The sequence below is a fragment of the Oncorhynchus clarkii genome, chromosome 8 (assembly GCF_045791955.1).
Source record: "Oncorhynchus clarkii lewisi isolate Uvic-CL-2024 chromosome 8, UVic_Ocla_1.0, whole genome shotgun sequence".
In the NCBI taxonomy this organism is placed as follows: Eukaryota; Metazoa; Chordata; class Actinopteri; order Salmoniformes; family Salmonidae; genus Oncorhynchus; species Oncorhynchus clarkii.
The window spans coordinates 21,151,757-21,172,344 of NC_092154.1; the positions used below are offsets into that span (position 1 = coordinate 21,151,757).

At 41.0% G+C, this 20,588-nt stretch overlaps 1 protein-coding gene across 13 annotated transcripts in view; it reads right to left on the minus strand.

The window, feature by feature from the left end:
• Window positions 1–2,661: 2,661 nt before the first annotated feature.
• The window catches only part of LOC139415089 (tumor protein D53 homolog), a 30,169-nt gene continuing 12,242 nt past the window's right edge, over window positions 2,662–20,588 (minus strand). For 2 of the 13 annotated variants that reach the window (XM_071162881.1, XM_071162877.1), the window contains 6 exons: window positions 15,090–15,205; window positions 14,316–14,464; window positions 7,571–7,672; window positions 6,228–6,242; window positions 4,854–4,914; window positions 2,662–4,187 (listed from right to left, as the gene is read on the minus strand). In XM_071162881.1, coding sequence (XP_071018982.1) covers window positions 4,056–4,187; window positions 4,854–4,914; window positions 6,228–6,242; window positions 7,571–7,672; window positions 14,316–14,464; window positions 15,090–15,205 — 575 coding nt within the window. In that variant the 3' untranslated portion in view covers window positions 2,662–4,055. Of the gene's footprint in view, window positions 4,188–4,315; window positions 4,372–4,853; window positions 4,915–4,993; window positions 5,478–6,227; window positions 6,243–7,570; window positions 7,673–14,315; window positions 14,465–15,089; window positions 15,206–15,303; window positions 15,364–20,588 lie in introns of those variants that run through there. The other 11 variants (XM_071162883.1, XM_071162879.1, XM_071162880.1 and 8 more) reach the window with 9 other exon arrangements.

Below are 20,588 nucleotides of genomic sequence, written 5' to 3' on the forward strand. Positions count from 1 at the left end.
ACTTTTCTCGCAGCTCTGGTATGTAAAGCTTTTTTGAGGCCTTGCTCACAATTCGTTCTGTGGGAGCAGGATGACCAAACGATATACTGTATGTGAGGCTCTTGATCATATCTTTGATCACGACACTGGTGAGGAGGATAGAGGCCAGGAAACTGACAGTGAAGATGCATTAGAGGAGAAAGTACTCTGTGATAAATAGCACAATATGTTTCATCTGAGTATTTGTTATAGTCAAAATAATCCATACATTATGCTTTTTGTTACTCAAAAACGAGTTGTATGAATTCAGGTCAATGAGGCCCACAGGCCATAAATAGCAAATAGATGTTCAAAATGTGTAATGTTCACAAGAACACAAGTTGATTAAAAGACCTAACACAACATTAGGTGATAATATATGTATTATTATGGATTTATAATCAGTTATAATGGGGCGGTCATTTTGGACCAGGAAGATAATTAATTAACATGAAACAAATAAAACAGGAGGGTTTATAAGCTCTTTGACATGTAATGTGTTGATGTTTGGTTTAGAGTCATCTCTCGTGGACAGACTACGTAAACATAAATCTGAACAATTACGCCAGACTTTAGTTGGGTTAACTGAGATTAGGTTTGGAGTAAGATGCCAGTGATGTAATGTGAGTGGAATCCTAATGTTCCTGTAACAGACACATTGTATGCCTTGTCAGACGTGCCAAGGCCACTACTTCTAAAGACACAGGGGAAACAGATTTAACAGCAACAGAAGGAGAAAGGGGTCTAAATACTCACTTTGTAAATACTTGGAGATTATGAACACACAATCAGTCATTTCCACAACATGTATCTGACTATCAAACAGATTCCTTTAGAAACTTTGTTTCTCATGCACTTTGGGAAACTACGTGAATAGGTCGGACGTCATAATGCCAAGTTAAAGGCATTTTTCGAATATGAGAGAGATTCCTGGTATAATGATTAGGAGACTAATTTCCTGGACATTAGGCCAAACTTAATTTACCAGACAGCTTCAAAGGGAGTCCAATTGTAATGTGTATCATTTTGGGCGGCATTCTATTGCTCATAAACATTATATTGCTCATAAAAATTATATTGCTCATAAAAAACAAACATGTTATTATATATTTCATGTGTTAGAATTTAAATACAATTTCAAAGAAACAATCTGTACATACATTGTCAACTAGTTGGCTGCATTTAGACAGGCAGCCCAATTCTTTCTTCCACTAATTGGTCTTTTCGGGCAATAACATCAGATCTTTTCCAGAGCTGATCTGATTATTCAAAATACCAATTTGTGAAGAAAAAAAACACAGAATTGAGCTGATTGTCTAAACACAGCCGTAGAGTAGTAGGCCTAAAACAACTGTTCTGACAGTGCTGAGCTTATGGTTTGTGCATTACCTTGTTTATGATGCCATCTATTGGCTCTATTTGAGCGTTACACACATTTCTGGCCAGGCTTTTATTTACTACCAGTTCGCCTAAACACCAATGTCTGCCCACATAAACTCAGAGGACTTTAAAAACATGTTGAAATGTATTAAACTCATTGGGCAACTGAACGTTTATTTTTTTATTTTTTTAAATAAGCTCCAGCTTAATTGAATCACTGCTCACACTCCTCCCACACTGTGTCCCCAGGAGTACGAGAGCCAGTCGAGCGCTGAGGCTAAACTTGTGAGAGTTTGACCCGCTAGAGAGGATTCTGCCGGCCCATGAGTACAAGGAGCTGGAGGAGAAACCAGGCAGGCTACAATAATTATTTGATTTCACACAAGGTAGGTACTATCTCTCCTTTAACTTGGTAATGAGGGCTGATAATCGGTTCTATGGACTATGTTAAGGTGGTGCAAAATGTTTGTTTCTTTCAGTCTCTCCCTCCACGGGCTGATTCCACCACCCGGAGGTTGTCCGGTTTATGAAGAGTCTGAACGAAGAGAGCTGGCCACATGGAAGCTGGAGGTGATGGGTTGTCTAGATCAGAGACCAAGAAACCAAGAACAGGCTCCTCCTTGTGACTTCAACATTTTCACTGAATGATGCTACACTCAGCATGTGTCCATAATGTTGTGGTAGCCACTGTTCTAACTGTTCCTCACAGGAAAATGCAGGATTTCTGGTTCGGGAGCTGTGGAATAATGAAGCAAAAGCTGGGCTATCGTTGAAAACAAAACGTTTTACTCCTAAAGTGCTCATTTTATTCTACATAGAAGTTGGGAAAGATTTTGAGTCATTTGTTTTTAATGAACGTTTCTGAACGTGCACATATTTCACCTGTATGATTCACGTGACGTATCAGAAGATGCACGTTTGTATTTCTTTTTAGTTCGTTTTACCTCTTAAACTGTGAGTCTTTAGTAAAACCACTGGTTATGAGTTCGAAAACATTTTTTTGGAATGAATTCCAATAGGCCTACTCGTTCCAATCAATAGAAACTGCAAACACCTCGTGACATGTTCTCTAGAAAGGCATTAGCGTAAATGCTTGAGGAAATGGGAAGCTGTTTGTCAATTACAGCACATTTAAAAATGTGTTTGGGCTGTTTTAATACAATGTATGTCTGCTTGAGTGTTTTATTAGAGTAGTACCACATAATTTAACATATAGTATATATTTCAATGTCATACCATGTTTTAAGACACTGGACCTTTAGGTTGGTTTGCAGAAAAATATTTTATAATGATACTGCAGTAAACACAGTATATTCACATAGCAGTTTTTTCGGCAGTGTTTGATGTGGAACTGTGTTAGAGCGGTCAAATCCACAGGCGACCCCTGGCATTATAACTACAGTGGACATGCATGGCGTCGCTTTAAGAGAGAACCCATGCAGCCTTGTTTACAAATTCAAACACTGGAATGTGAGATGTTATCTACAGTACATCTCAATTAGGTTGATAAAAGTCCTCTATTTTGTTTGAATGATTTTCAATTTGAGCGACTTTATTTCTATATAGCCTACACTTTCTAATTCTGAAATTCAAACGCGACTGGGACAGATTTGGCTTTGTGACACCACCAAAACATCAGTCTATGCGGGTGTCAGCTATCGCAGGTTAACACTTGGATCTGATTGAATCTAGGCCTAAAATCAGTAAATGTCTGAAAACATCTATCACCTGAATGTCTGATAAACGTCACAGTTATGTTAAACAATTTGAACAATAAACACAAGGAGATAATGTAATAATTATGCAAATAGAAAAAAAACAGCTTTATGGTTCATTATTGTAGATTAGCAGTAATAACCAGAAATAAACACATTTAAAAAATAAACGTTTAATCCCACAGGGTGTCAAAGCATCTACACTGCTTGACAGCTGTGATCGGTTGGAATAAAGGAGATATTAATATGATTCGAAAGGTGTAACAGTGTATTCAGTAGATTCCAGCACAAGGCCTTATCTTGGTCCCCATTAACAGTATTGGCCCACAAACCCAGCACATGCAATTTCAAGTATCAAATACAACTCCCTCCCCCCAATAGTGTTATATGACTGTCCACTCTTGGAAAGTAGGGGCTCTATTCAATGTGTATTGCTGAAGCCGTACAGATTGCACAATAGAAAAGGTACATTTCCGATTGAGCATTTACCGTGAATGGAGGAACATTGCCTTTAAAATGTATCACGCTATAACACTGGACTTCCACAATATGGATTGAATAGAGCCCTAATGATAACATTTTTTAAAAGTCAGTCATTTTAGTATTGGGAAGCAATGTGTCACTATTTTTTGTTTTTCAAATACATTTGATATAAACGCGACATTAATTTTAATACAAAAAGCTAATAGTTGTAATCATAGAAATGAAATATCAAGGACAGGAGTACTTTACATTATCAATCTTTCTTTTTGATGTTGTATGGAAACGCATATAAAGCTAAGTAGCAGGTAGATAATATACATTTGTGTTGGTACTGATGGGTCTTTGGGTAGATAGGCCTATGTCATGCACTCCACATCAGGTAATGTGGCCTCTGGGCCAGTGAGGGGCAGTAGAGTGCTAATCCTGGTCTGGGGAGGTAGTTGAGTGGTTCAGACTGGTCTAGCAGGTCCTCTCATGATCACTGCTCTCGGACATGTTGTTGCTGGGGGTTTCTTGGGCACTGGCGTGAGCGGCTGAAGACAACACCTCCTCAAAACTCCCTCCACCCCCTTGGCTTCCCACCTTGGTCTGCTCCAAAAACAAAAATGCAGAGGCACACACAAAAGCAAACAAAAATGTTAAAACCAATAAGAATCTGTGAAATTTCTTTGGTGTTCTAACAACCCTTCTGATGACAACATTTGGCTCTAAATGCTCACATTCAAAGTGGAGCGATTGTTCTCCAGAGAGTAGTGTTAAACTTCAATTAGTTGAGCTGTAAAAATAGACAGGATTTAAAAAAAAACATTTATTTAACTAGGCAAGTCAGTTAAGAAATTCTTATTTACAATGCTGGTCTACACCGGCCAAACCTGGACCAATTGTGCACCGCCCTATGGAATACCTAAACTAGAGGAAGTGAAGCTTTGAAAGAAAGGAGTCAACAAGAAAGACCCGAATACTGTTGAGACACATAATGTTTACTCACTTATGTTGACTTTACTTAGGCCGGGATTCAATCCGATTGTGCTTTGTTCGCAATGCACATTTTAAAGGCAACGTTCCCGCATTCGGAAGGGACACATTCTTAAAAAACGCTGCATATCTCAAATCGAAAAATGTCCTTTAAAATGGGGCACTGTCCAAATCCGCAATCGTACTGAATCCCGGCCTAACTTACTTCAACATTACGTAAATAAATCTCTCATAGCTTTCAGTCATTGCTCTGACAGCAACATGTGTAATGTTTCACATTACCTTTATGTTGGAAACGGTGCATTCAACCTTCTCCTCAAAGGACTTGAAACTGGGCGAGTTCCTAATGGGTTGATTAGTCAGATCAGTTTTTCACAATACTATAATTTTACTATACAACATGTATCTGAGTCACCATGAAGCAGAACTGCACAACAGTTGAAGCCAGCCACCATACTGTACCTTTACTGTTGTGTACAGTTTAACTAAAGCTGCCTGCACTTACAGTCCTCTCTATACTAAAGCTGCCTGTATTTACAGTCCTCTATCAACAACACTGTGAGAAGACCTGTATGCTCAGTGTAATTGAAAGATTGCTTTTTCTAGTGTTAGGATTTCTATTATTGCTGTATTTTCACACATTTATCTTTTAATAAACAGGTCAGATAAATACATTTCTAGCTATCTTGTCCTGATGACTGCTGCAGTAAATAGACCAAGATTACATTATACCTGTAAATTCTGAAACAATACCAATTCCCCTCATAATAATGCTTACAAACATTCAGCCTTAAGACAACAAGAATGACTGGGTGGCTAAGGATGGGGATCTAACGGAATACTAACCCTATCACTACACACGATTACCTCATAGCAGGCATGCTCATTGAGTGGCGGATAGAGTAGCTGTCCCCAGAGAGCATGGCCCAGATAAGAGAGGAGTTCAATCATTAACATGGATTTACAGAAAGCAGAAATCACAGAGCACACACACACTAGTCAGTACGGAAACTTTTCTATAAGAGAGATTTACCCATCATCCGATTGCCCAAAAGAAACATACAGTTTTTAGATTTAAGTATTATAGAGGAATATAATAGCTTATAGTGTAATATGATATATGTTCTTAGACAGTGTTGGGAAAGCCAAGTATTGCCTACTTCACCCATATTTTAGCCGAAAAAGTAGTGTAGTTCCAGTAGTTACTTACACCGCTACATGGTAAAAAACATTTACTACTGAAAACACTATTTGAATTCAGTTAAACTACCACAAACCTACTGCAAAATATTTGTAGTTAAATGACTAGTTGAACTACATGTAGTTCCCTACTCAACACTGTTCTTAGACGACTTAGTCATGCAGTATCATCTAAAGTGATGACTTATACGTATTTATATGAGTAACAACTTCTAGAGAACTAGTAATGGTAATTGTACAACATAAAAATAATTGAATTGTCTCAATCAAATCCTGGAAATGATCCCATTCAGTTGATAGTCATCGTCCTAATTACGCTCATATTTAAGTAAGTAAATGGCCACCATCTTAGTTGGTCTTTTGACTAGTTTCTGTGCAGTCATAGCAAAGACGTACAGAATATCAGACTCCAAATCAGAAGTAGACTACTGAGATAACACAAACACAATATCTTACCCAAGTGAATTTGATCTTTTGATGCGTAGAAAGAGATGAAAAAACAAACATATTTCAAGACATTTGAATGACAGTATCAAGTGCCCCACTTATACTGTACATTGTGACTTAATTTCAGAAATACAGCAAAGAGTTGAATGAATCTTCTTTTCAAGAAAAGCCACATAAAGATCCAGTCCACACACACGTCAAACACACAGTTAACCAATCAATCATCCAAGCTATGGCAATGCCATACTGCATGCTGTACTGTAGGCCGACATTATGAAATAGAATGCAAATGTTTGGGTTGCAACTATTTAAATAGAAATCTGCAGTCTGTAGTGCCGAGTAAAGCCAGCAGCAAGTATCACCACAGGCAACATACCTTGCTCTGTCTGGTACCTCCTAGCTAAATAATACTTTGAGCATATTTCAAACCCAATGCAAGTGGGCCAGGGCACTTTTTCATTTCACTGGGCAACATAGTGAAAATAATGTGTTGTACTGTATATGTAATTCACACGAAAAATCCACAGGAACTCATTTGCATGCACACACAAACACAACCACACAAACTAGGGGGCATACCTTCTGAGATACATTAACTCAAGGCCAAACATGCTGGAATACATGAAAGAATGGCCATTCGTCTCTAGATTAATGTTAAACATGATTTTAAACAAAATTGGTTGATAAATACACTATTCCAAGTATTTTGTTACGTGTCATTATCATGCAATAATGACAACGATATTAAAAGAACAAAACAAAGACTGACACCTCGATAACACACACTACATGGACAGGTATGACAGTAAATCACAGTTTTCCTTTGTCATGACTCGTCTGAGTATTGCATTACCAGTGACAGCTGTCTATGATACGATAGCTCCCCAGTGGCAGAGTGTAGAGCCAGAATACTGGCCAGCCATGGAGCTCTATTGTGCCACCATGCCTTGTTAGAGCTCCAGTCCTTCAGGGCTGATCGTGGTCAGTCACTGCGGGCTAGCTCACAGCTCTCCCAGCCCTGATCACAGCTCTCCAAGCTTTGATCCAAACCCACCCCGGCCTGCATCCAATCTGGCCTGCAGAAAGCCGCTTACTCTGGGTTTACGCAATGCAAACATGTCCCCTGTAACAGATTGTCTGGGTCAACCCCAGCGACAGTGAGGATTGGGCACATGACAAGGCAGACTGGGTGCAGAGAAGCAGAGACGAGGGGGGAGCGTGGTCATTCTGACTGGAGGGCCCCTGTATTCTGTTTCAATAGCTGTAGGCTTAAAGATGTAGCATAAGGATTTAGTTGATAGGATACTCAATATTTTGATGTGTGGTTGCCATAGGCACCAGTGACACTGTACCTCATATCCCCAAACTTCCTGCTGATGGCTGTTCCCAGTGTGGTGAACACTGCTGACGTTTTCTGACCTGCCGTGCTCAACGTCTCCGATGTCTTTTTGTACCTGGCCAAATGAAAAGACAAGACGGTGATGATCAAAACAGAAAAAGAACAGGACAGCCACTCCTGTGCTCTTCCCATCCCTGTCCAGAACACTATTCACTACACACACACAGATTAGTTTCATAGTCAGAGTTGGAGCCAGGGTGTAACTGATTCTCCAGCACAGCATAATATCTATACAAATATGCCCGATGGGAATATCCTTTACCTGTGGACAGCAGATTTGATTCATTTTTATTCATTGCATATAGTATACATACAGTGCCTTTGGAAAGTATTCAGAATCCTGGACTTTTTCCACATTTTGTTACGATACAGCCTTATTCTAAAATGGATGCAACATTTTCCACAGCAATCTACACACAATACGCCATAATGACAAAGTTAAAATAGGTTGTATTACATTTTAGCTAATAAAAAACAGAGACTCAAAATTGAGCTCAGTTGCATCCTGTTTCCATTGATCATCCTTGAGATGTTTCTACAACTTGATTGGAGACCACCTGTAGTAAATTCAATTGATTGGACATGATTTGGGATTCACACACCTATCTATCAGGTCCCACAGTTGACAGTGCATGTCAGCGCAAAAACCAAGCTGTGACGTTGAAGGAATTGTCCATAGAGCTCTGAGACAGGACTGTGTCCAAGCATAGATCTGGGGAAGGGTACCAAAACATTTCTGCAGTATTGAAGGTCCCCAAGAACACATTGGCCTCCATCATTCTTAAATGGAAAAAGTTAGGAACTACCAATTCCAAGCGTCAAGTTGGGAGGAAACCTGGCACCATCCCTGTGGGGATGGGAGACTAGTCAGGATCGAGGCAAAGATTAACAGAGAAAAGTACAGAGAAATCATTGATGAAAACCTGCTCCAGAACACTCAGTACCTCAGACTGGGGGCGAAGGTTCACCTTCCAACGGGACACCAACCCTAAGCACAATGCCAAGACAACACAGGAATGGCTTCGAGACATGTCTCTGAATGGCCTAGCCAGAGCCCGGACTTGAACCCCATCAAACATCTCTGGAGAGACCTGAAAATAGCGACATTCCCCATCCAACCTGCCAGAGCTTGAGAGGATCTGCAGAGAAGAATGGGAGAAACTCCAAATACAGGTGTGCCAAGCTTGTAGCGTCATACCCAAGAAGACAATGCTGTTATCGCTGCCCAAGGGTCTGAATATTTGTGTAAATGTGATATTTCAGGTAATAAATTAGCAAGAAAGGAAAAAACAATTTAATCAATTTTAGAATAAGGCTGTAACATAACAAAATGTGGAAAAAGTCAAGGGGTCTGAATACTTTCCGAAGGCAATGCACCCTGAGCAAGGCATAGGTGAGAAAGACTTTTCCCTATTGATGCTGCAGAATCGATGGGACACACAGGAGAGCATCACTTTGATCATTTGTACAGCTTAAATACCACTGTTAGGGCTCTGGCCTATAAAGGGAAGCCATTGATTTTCCTCTTTGTTTTCTAGGTCTAACAGCCTGCTAGTCTGAAGCCAAACCTGGTCTCAGAGCATTTCGTATTTTTCTATATGTAAATTCCGAGACACTACATTTAGTTACGTTTCGTATGGTATGTAATCATTTGTGGATGTCCATCACCCAACTTTACATTATACACTACTCAAAAAAATAAAGGGAACACTAAAATAACACATCCTAGATCTGAATGAATGAAATATTCTTATTAAATACTTTTTTCTTTACATAGTTGGATGTGCTGACAACAAAATCACACAAAAATGATCAATGGAAATCAAATGTATCAACCCATGGAGGTCTGGATTTGGAGTCACACTCAAAATTAAAGTGGAAAACCACACTACAGGCTGATCCAACTTTGATGTAATGTCCTTAAAACAAGTCAAAATGAGGCTCAGTAGTGTGTGTGGCCTCCACGTGCCTGTATGACCTCCATACAACGCCTGGGCATGCTCCTGATGAAGTGGCGGATGGTCTCCTGAGGGATCTCCTCCCAGACCTGGACTAAAGCATCCGCCAACTCCTGGACAGTCTGTGGTGCAACGTGGCATTGGTGGATGGAGCGAGACATGATGTCCCAGATGTGCTCAATTGGATTCAGGTCTGGGGAACGGGCGGGCCAGTCCATAGCATCAATGCCTTCCTCTTGCAGGAACTGCTGACACACTCCAGCCACATGAGGTTTAGCATTGTCTTGCATTAGGAGGAACCCAGGGCCAACCGCACCAGCATATGGTCTCACAAGGGGTCTGAGGATCTCATCTCGGTATCTAATGGTAGTTAGGCTACCTCTGGCGTAGCACATGGAGGGCTGTGCGGCCCCCCAAAGAAATGCCACCCCACACCATGACTGACCCACCGCCAAACTGGTCATGCTGGAGGATGTTGCAGGCAGCAGAACATTCTCCACGGCGTCTCCAGACTCTGTCACGTCTGTCACATGTGCTCAGTGTGAACTTGCTTTATCTGTGAAGAGCACAGGGCGCCAGTGGCGAATTTGACAATCTTGGTGTTCTCTGGCAAATGCCAAACGTCCTGCACAGTGTTGGGTTGTAAGCACCTGTGGACGTCGGGCCCTCATACCACCCTCATGGAGTCTGTTTCTGACCGTTTGAGCAGACACATGCACATTTGTGGCCTGCTGGAGGTCATTTTGCAGGGCTCTGGCAGTGCTCCTCCTGCTCCTCCTTGCACAAAGGCGGAGGTAGCGGTCCTGCTGCTGGGTTGTTGCCCTCTTACGGCCTCCTCCACATCTCCTGATGTACTGGCCTGTCTCCTGGTAGCGCCTCCATGCTCTGGACACTACGCTGACAGACACAGCAAACCTTCTTGCCACAGCTCGCATTGATGTGCCATCCTGGATGAGCTGCACTACCTGAGCCACTTGTGTGGGTTGTAGACTCCGTCTCATGCTACCACTAGAGTGAAAGCACCGCCAGCATTCAAAAGTGACCAAAACATCAGCCAGGAAGCATAGGACCTGAGAAGTGGTCTGTGGTCATCACCTGTAGAACCACTCCTTTATTGGGGGTGTCTTGCTAATTGCCTATAATTTCCACCTGTTGTCTATTCCATTTGCACAACAGCATGTGAAATTTATTGTCAATCAGTGTTGCTTCCTAAGTGGACAGTTTGATTTCACAGAAGTGTGATTGACTTGGAGTTAAATTGTGTTGTCTAAGTGTTCCCTTTATTTTTTTGAGCAGTGTATGTTACGAATTTGCAAAACGTACATTATGTTATGAATTTTCAAAATGTACATTATGTTAGTACATTTTGCAAATTCATATGTTACAAATTTGCTAAAATGTATGACATGTTACGAATTCTAGCTAGGTGGCAACTTTAGCTAACTGGCTAACGTTAGCTAGGCTAGGGGTTAGCGGTTAAGTTTAGGTGTTAGGTTAAAGGGTTAGAGTTAGGGAAAGGATTAGCTAAAGGGATTAGGGGAAGGGTTAATGTTAGGGAAGGGTTAGCCAACATGCTAAGTAGTTGCAAATTATCTCAGAAGTAGTAAGTAGTTGAAAAGTTGCTAATTAGCTAAAATTGTCCGTGATGAGATTCAAACTCGCAACCTTTGGGTTGCTAGACAGTCGAGTTATACGCCTACCCATTAACCGACCAACCACCTTTTCCCCAGGCACCAAAGACGTGGATGTCGTTTAAGGCAGCCCCCGCACCTCTCTGATTCAGAGGGGTTGGGTTAAATGTGGAAGATACATTTCAGTTGAATGCATTAGGTATCCCCCCCTTTCCCTTACTTTCATTTTTGCCATAAGTAACCATATGTCTTATATAACCATACCAAAAGTAACATATCATACTAATTTGAGTGTCCCAGATTTACTATGTTACGTCTATTCTATGAGACCAGGATGTGCTGCCTGCCTGGCTTCCAACCTCTCAGAGCCCCAGGCCCTAGAGCCTGATTACCGCTCAGTGCATTAGACAGACTGCATGGAAATCTGAGGTCCGCATCTGGCCGTCACAGACACACCTATGCCTGCTAATGGTTCCATCTGAAAAGGATCACTACGCCTCCATAAGAATATCATGTTCATGTTGCTGTCCGAATAGTCTCTTGCATTTATCTCAACTCGCACATTACTTGTCCTTGCTTCCAGCCTAAAATTTAGTTTGGTACAGCGGGGGTTAATATAAGCCTGGCAGTCTGTCTGTCCGACCTCGGAAACAACAAAGTTTCCCTTTTGAATTTAGATCTCTGTAGTATCATAGAGTGAATGGTGTCCAGACTTACAGTCTATGGTCTGCATCTGACCCATGGATTGTGCAATGTGCTTTTATAACACAGGAGGTTGGTGGCACCTTAAATGGGGAGGACGGGCTCATAGTAATGGCTGGAATGGAATGAAATCGAACTCAAACACATGGTTTCCATGTAGACGAGACAACTTTTCTGAGCCAGTCGAAATCATGCACCAACCCCATTATCCATTTAAATGCCAATCGAAAAAAGTTTAAAAAACGAAAATGCAGCTAGTGTAGTGCCATTCCAGGTTCAATATTTGATGTGACTGAATTAGCTGAAGTTAGCTAGCAAGTGACAATAAGTTAGAGGCTGCATAGCAACCATTTTCTTTAGAACAGACAACAAGCCTTTTGCATAGCAACTACACAAAAATAATTAAAATACTGGAGCAATTAAACGTCTGGAGCAACATGACCAAGATTTTTGACCGGACAATATGTTCTGGTGGAAGAATTCAATTGTATGAATGAACTCAAAATAACTGTTTAAATGAAAACATGTAATTCATTGTTATTGTAATATGATAGTAAGTGTTTTATAAAGCAATAATGCATGCGAAGCAGTGATATATCATGAATACGGTCACAGGTAAATGGGTTGACCAACAACACCATTCACCTGTGACCGTATTAATGATACAGCACTGCCTTATTGCTTAATTAAACTGCGGCATTGTTGAATAGTAATTTCTGATTGGCTTGAAGAGCATTCTAGAGCGTCCATTATTTCCCTATAGCGCACGGCATATCAGCACGGTAGAATTCAATGGCTCTAGTTAATTCTTACATGTTCTATGTTTTAGCTGCTTTTGAAAGCAAAAGTTAAATTGAAAACATAATTGGCATTGTGGAATTCGATTTTCATAATAGCAAGCTAGGACTGACGGTTTGGTTAGCTAAACTAGCAAGTCTGTTTGGTTACCAGGGTAACTATTGTAGCTATCTAGTAAACAACGGACGCCAACAACAAACCACACTGACAATAGATACAGCTCAGGCGTTGATGGAGTTGTTGACCTCCTTCACACTTGTCCCTGTTTTGCGTTGGTTTTGAGACTGGAGATTAAGGAGATATGTTGTGGCATTTACACAGTGGAGGCCCCCTAATCTCCTCTCCTCTCCCGTCCAGCCAACGATCCCTCAGCACCACCGGATCTGCTTGGCCCTAGTGACTTGCGGTTCCCCCTCACCATGGTAACAGTGATTGGAGAGGGCCACTGCTCATTTGCGCACCTAGTTAAAAGTGTGACTCTGGTAACTGAATAACCAGGGAGACAGGAAATCTAGGCCAACTGTATGGCTGTTCACACAAAATGACTATAAATATAGAACTGACCTACACTGAGTGAACACTTGGTCTTTCCATGATATAGACTAACCAGGTGAATCCAGGTGAAAGCTGTGATCCCTTATTGATGTCATGTTAAATCGACTTCAATCTGTGTAGATGAAGGGAAGGAGACAGGTTAAATATGGATTTTCAAGCCTTGAGACAGTTGAGACATGGATTGTGTATGTCTGCCATTCAGAGGGTGAGTGGGTAAGACAAAATATTTAAGTGTCTTTGAATGGGTTATGGTAGTAGGTGCCAGGCGCACCGGTTTGAGTGTGTCAAGAACTGCAATGCTGCTGGGTTTTCCCCAGAATGGTCCACCACCCAAAGGACATTCAGCCAACTTGACACATCTGTGGGAAGCATTTGAGTCAACATGCGCCAGCATCCCTGTGGAACACTTTCAACACCTTGTAGAGTCTATGCCCCGACGAATGGAGGCTGTTCTGAGGGCAAAAGAGCGTGCAACGCAATATTAGGAAGGGGTTCCTAATGTTTTATTCCGCTCAGTGTATATGAGCTCTACAAAACAAATCAGCGGTCCACTTAACATATCTTTCAGGGTTTGTCCTGCACACATTGTTTTGATGTTGATCAGTGTCTCAGAGAGAGCCTGAAGCTGCTGTTTGTTTTGACTGGCTGCTTCCGTGGGAAGATGTGTCCTGGGCCAGGCAGCACTGTGCTGCTGTAGATGTAACAGCACTAATAGGCTGCTTGCTCCCTGTCAATGTCTGCCTCACTGAGCCTGAACAGACCCAGATCCATACATACATCACTCTGTGATGCCCATAAAGGCAATCTCTGGTGTCAGGAGCAAAACACCTTAAGGGCCCGAGTGCCATTTTCCTATTTTCTTCTCCAAATGCTAAGCTTATGCACTTACTCTGAGACAGTCTTTAAATGGCAACAATAAATGGCAACTGTAGGAGTCTAATTTAGACCCCCCCCTCCCCATCCCTCTGGCTCCATGCACATTGGAATGTATTGTAACAACATATTTGACACATGAAGCATAATACACACACACCAAAATATGTTTGGTACTTACGCAGTGGAAGTCTGCATGTCATACCAGCTCCTGTTGAAGTTCTGTTTGAACTCAATGAGTGGTGTTATACCCAGTTTGGCTTTGAGCTCTGAGTGGTGTTTCTCTTTGGAGGCCAACACTTGCCTCAGGGTGGAGATGTCTTCCTCTAACTAGAGGGATAAACAAAGAAAAAACAGAGAAAAAAGAGAATTAGAGAAATGGAGTAAGAGAGGGATACTAATTTCCCCTTGGGCTCAAGTATCCATATGTGACCTTGTTTGCTTTATAGAGCATTCATTTTGAATGCTCAAAAAGTGCAATATTTTTTGGGATGAAGCCTAATACCCTACATAGATGTTGGTTATAGAGCTGTAATAAACTGAGGGAACTGAAGTACAGAACAATGGCTCTCCCTTATAACACAGTACAGTGTATTTGGCCTGAGCCCAGTTGGCCTGAGGTCAACACCAGAGGAAACAACAGTGACTGGCAGTAACAACTGTAACCCAAATACCAATTATGCTGAATCATAATATGAAAATAGTTCTGCCGATAGAGCTGCCAGGATTTACATAACTCATAATGCCCTCTACTTCCTGTCCTATTTTCCTGATAATATATCTCTCCCATTGTCCAACACTGCCTGCCCATGTGAGATAGGTGTACTAACCTTTTAGCAGACTTTTGCTTATTTGGATGGACAGAAAGAAGGTAGAGATTTCTTGAATCCAACTCAACATACCAGGCTAAACATTGAAAAACAGATCAGTGAAAAGTGCTGATGAGAGGGACTACCTTTGTGAGTTCACTCAATATTTCCTCCCTCTCTTCATCAGTCAGAGTGTTGTTGAGGTCCACATCTGACACCATCTCTTCATCTACTTCAGTTACAGGCTCTGGGTCCAACAGACCTGGGGATAGACAAGGATGGAGGCTTAAAAACTAAACCAACTCGCCAAAGGTTAGGAAACTACAAATTTGCATATGGTGGACATTAACAATCACATACAGTAAGTCATGGCTAGTAACTCAGGCACCCTGCTGTCAAATGGTCTAACTAGAAGAGCTGAGTAGGCTACAGCAAGGCAGATTCATAAATCTGTTGCCATAGTAACACGGCCACAGTTCAGACAGAATGAACTAGATCACTGCTCTGCATCACTGAGACAATGTCAATATACCCAGCATGAACCCAAAATAGTTTAACAACCACCGTTAGATCCAGTGATCGTAATACTCTACACTAGAGCTTCTATTTCCAAGCCCATTTATATTTTTATGCATTTAAAGCTAAAGATACAGTATCTTCTGGGTAGTTTAGAGAAAAGTAATGCTAACCCGTTCCAGAAGGCCACCAGTTGTCTATAAGAGCTTATACAACTAGGTGGGTCTAATCCTGGATGCTGATTGGTTAAAACTGCATTCCAGCTGGTGTCTATTCCAAAAGTTATCACCGGCTAAAGCTATGATGTTGAAATGCCCATTTACTCTGTTCCATCTCACTGTGCGATCCACTGTCTCATCAGCCCAGCCAGGCAATTTATAAACTTTTTATATGAACAATTTATAAAAAGCATCTAGACTGTCACGTTTGTCGTAACGATGAGACCAAGGCGCAGCGATATGAATACATTCCTCTTTTGATAAAGAAAGAACACAAAACAAACTAACAAAACGACCGTGACGCTATACAGTGGGGCAAAAAGTATTTAGTCAGCCACAAATTGTGCAAGTTCTCCCACTTAAAAAGATGAGAGGCCTGTAATTTTCATCATAGGTACACGTCAACTATGACAGACAAAATGAGAAGAAAAAAAATCCAGAAAATCACATTGTAAACTCCACTATGGCCAAGACCAAAGAGCTGCCAAAGGACACCAGAAACAAAATTGTAGACCTGCACCAGGCTGGGAAGACTGAATCCGCAATAGGTAAGCAGCTTGGTTTGAAGAAATCAACTGTGGGAGCAATTATTAGGAAATGGAAGACATACAAGACCACTTAAAATCTCCCAAGATCTCACCCCGTGGGGTCAAAATGATCACAAGAACGGTGAGCATAAATCCCAGAACCACACGGGGGGACCTAGTGAATGACCTGCAGAGAGCTGGGACCAAAGTAACAAAGCCTACCAACAGTAACACACTACGCCGCCAGGGACTCAAATCCTGCAGTGCCAGACGTGTCCCCATGCTTAAGCCAGTACATGTCCAGGCCTGTGAAGTTTGCTAGAGAGCATTTGGATGATCCAGAAGAAGATTGGGAGAATGTTATATGGTCAGATGAAACCAAAATAGAACTTTTTGGTAAAAACTCAACTCGTCGTGTTTGGAGGACAAAGAATGCTGAGTTGCATCCAAAGAACACCATACCTACTGTGAAGCATGGGGGTGGAAACATCATGCTTTGGGGCTGTTTTTCTGCAAAGGGACCAGGATGACTGATCCGTGTAAAGGAAAGAATGAATGGGGCCATGTATCGTGAGATTTTGAGTGAAAACAAGGGTATTGAAACTGAAACGTGGCTGGGTCTTTCAGCATGACAATGATCCCAAACACACCGCCCGGCAACGAAGGAGTGGCTTCGTAAGAAGCATTTCAAGGTCCTGGAGTGGCCTAGCCAGTCTCCAGATCTCAATCCCATAGAAAATCTTTGGAGGGAGTTGAAAGTCCGTGTTGCCCAGCAACAGCCCCAAAAGATCACTGCTCTAGAGGAGATCTGCATGGAGGAATGGGCCAAAATACCAGCAACAGTGTGTGAAAACCTTGTGAAGACTTACAGAAAACGTTTGACCTCTGTCATTGCCAAAAAAGGGTATATAACAAAGTATTGAGATAAACTTTTGTTATTGACCAAATACTTATTTTCCACTTTTTGCAAATTCATTAAAAATCCTACAATGTGATTTTCTGGATTTTTTTCCTTCTCATTTTGTCTGTCATAGTTGAAGTGTACCTATGATGACAATTACAGGCCTCTCTCATCTTTTTAAGTGGGAGAACTTGCACAATTGGTGGCTGACTAAATACTTTTCCCCCCACTGTATATAACGAGTCCTGACATGTAATTACACATAGACAAAAAAAACACATACCCACCCTCATCACACCCTGACCTGACCAAAATAATACATAGAAAACTAAGGTCAGGGCGTGACATAGACATTATCTCCCATTTATTTTAGACTAGCATTTGGTTTTCAACAGTGGAGATCATTGGTTTTCAATATTGAAATTTGATCTCCAGCTGTCCCATAGTAATGAACGTGTCGTGAGTCAAGATGAGACAAGACAGGCAGTCAGCTTTTCTCAGCCAGTCGAAATCATGAATCAGCTGGCATCATTTTTATAGATATATACAAAGAAATGTCAATAGAAAACAGGTAAAACGAAATGCAGCTAGTTTGTAGTCTTCCATCTTCAGTTTGAAGCGATTGTGTTACCTGTGGTGTTGCCTAGCTCCTGCTCTGAACAAAAGTGTCCTGATGAAAGAGTACATTTTCTATGCCAGGCAAAATCGCGAATCATTAACTCATTGTTATTGATGCATCCAAAAAAATGCCACTAGAAAACTGCTTAAAACGCAAATGCAGCTACTTTGCTGTCCTTTTGGCTGCACTGTTTGATGTGACTGTAAGTTAGCCGTAGTTGGCTAGTATTTAGAACGAACAACTGGGTCGCGTCCATGTATATGGAACAAAAATACTTAATGACTGGGGCACGTCTCTGGCAACCGAACCGATAGAACAAACAAGCAGCTGGCTTGGGTAGCAACCTAGATTTGTGTCGGAACTATATCTCGTGAAAGGATGAAATAGTCTGAATAAATTCATCAAAATAATGTTTTTTTAATGAAAATATGTCAATCATTATTTGAATATGTTGGTAACCTGTTGTATAAAAGTGATAATGCCATTGAAGCCGGTGTTGAGGATATATTAGCACAGTTTGCCGGCCTTATACGAACAGCAATATATCCTCCCAACACCAGTATCTCTGGCATTATCACTTAATTAACCGTCTTAGATGTTATTTCTTATCTAGTTCCACTAAAACTAAAAAAAAAGGTCAATAGGTCTGACTAACAGTGTCTAATTAAATAGGAGCACAAATCTATTGTTTATTGCAATTGTTTCTGGAATCTAATAGTGATCTAATTACATGATAATAAGTGTGTGTGTGTGTGTGTGTGTGTGTGTGTGTGTGTGTGTGTGTGTGTGTGTGCGCGTGCATGCATGCATCTGTGCGTGCATGTGTGTGTTTACAGTCACAATATAAGCAAAACCAGACAAAACTTAACACTTCCTGGTACGTGAAGCACTGAGTGTCTGGTCAATATCTGCAGCCCTGCTCTAAACGACTGACGCACAGACCGATGAAGTAATGGCCAAAGCCCTGATATGGTGTTCCCTCTGCAGATTAGATCAGTCATTAATTGTCCCGACTACCAATAGTCTCTTATAACTACATAAGAAGTACAGTAAAGAGACTGTGGCTGTACATTCTATACAAGCCTACAGTAATACACCTGACAATGTAAACTGAATAGAAATCCCAACCTACACTAATCCCAAGGTTGAAAAGCTCTGAGCCAGGACATAACTACGACATCTAAACTTATGGGATGTTATTGAGCAGCGACAAGCTAGCTAGCGGATGTTTTTGTCCAGACATAGACGACAACTAACAAACATGCTTTGAGGCCTGGCTTCTCATTACATCTGCAGATGAATGGTGGCATGGCACAGAGCTCGTGATGCAGTTTGGCCACATAACCCAATAACAGAAAGGAAGGCTGTGCTGGGGAACGGAGTCCAATACTTTCTCATCAGAAGCCTTTGGAGCCGTTCCCTTTATTTGGAGCCTTTTCATGTAGCCTTCCACATTATGAACTGCAGCTCTCCTTGTGAATCACTCTACAGCTCTGTCATTTTGCCTTGCTTCAGTGCTTGTAATAGTCAATATATTTCAGAGCACAATATAACCAAACTCAGCATTGTATGGTCATTCGATTTACCTCATTCGTTTTCTACTGACACTTTGCTCATCTCAAATGGGAAAGGATTCAGTTTACTTTGAACAGCGGTTTCTATCTTTTCACTGTGAAAGGGTAGGCCCCCGGTAGGGATATGTTGCTTAGCAACTTGCCACGTAGACGTGCAAACCTAATCATATTCATTGAATCATTTTGTTGTCATTAAGACATGTCAATCTGTCAACAATAGGCTCATTCAATTTAAATCTGACAATTTAGAGGTCTTGTGTTTGTGTTGCCAGTGTGAGGTTCTGCGTCCATTAGCATTGTTCCTGAGGCCCTGAATGAGGTCCCTGCTGTAGATACATTAACATTTTCTCATGTTCCTTAAATAATCAATATGGAAATAAATATGAAAGAGCACAAAAACAACAGGAAACCATGAAGCCGGAATTGGAGTCGATGGACTGACTTTCCTCTTGACTTCCTGGCAGCCTGTCATCTGAAAATCACATTGCTGTTTCACCACACAGCTCTAAACCTCACCCCATCCCTGCCTGTCTGATTTAACAGAGCACCACAGTCACTGCCAAAATTATTGGCACCCTTGATAGCGATGAACAAAGACTATAAAATAAATAATTAAAATATTCAGCTATATTGTATGAAGAAAAATGATAGTCTCTTATACAAATACAATTACTCAGAGAAAGAGATTTTATCAAGTAATCATTTATTTTTCTACAAAAGAATGGTTGTCAAAATTATTGGCACCTTTGTTTTCAGTACTTTGTGCACCCTCCGCTTGCTAGGACAACGGCACTGAGATTGGAAAACACATTTGAGGAATAGACCATTAGACCATTACTCCATACAGAATCTTTCCAGATCCTTTGATATCCTTTGTCTGCACTAATGGACTGCCCTATTCAACTCAAACCACAAGTTTTCAATTGGATTCAAGTCCGGAGACTCAAATGTTATTTGTCACATACTTTGTAAACAACAAGTTAGACTAACTGTGAAATGCTTACTTACTTCCCAATAATGAAGAGATTACATTTTTTTTTTTTTTTTTTTTTTTTAAAGATGAGGAATAAATACACAATGAGTAATGATAACTTGGCTATATACACAGGGTACCAGTACCAATTTGATATGCTGGGGTACAAGGTAATTGAGGTAGATATGTACATAGAGGTAGGGATAGGGTTGCAAAGAGTCAAACTTTCTGGGTAAATTTCCAGAATTTTTCTGGAACTTTTCCATGGGATGTTAAGCCCGGGAATTTTCTAAATTTTGCTTAAATTCAGCAAAAAA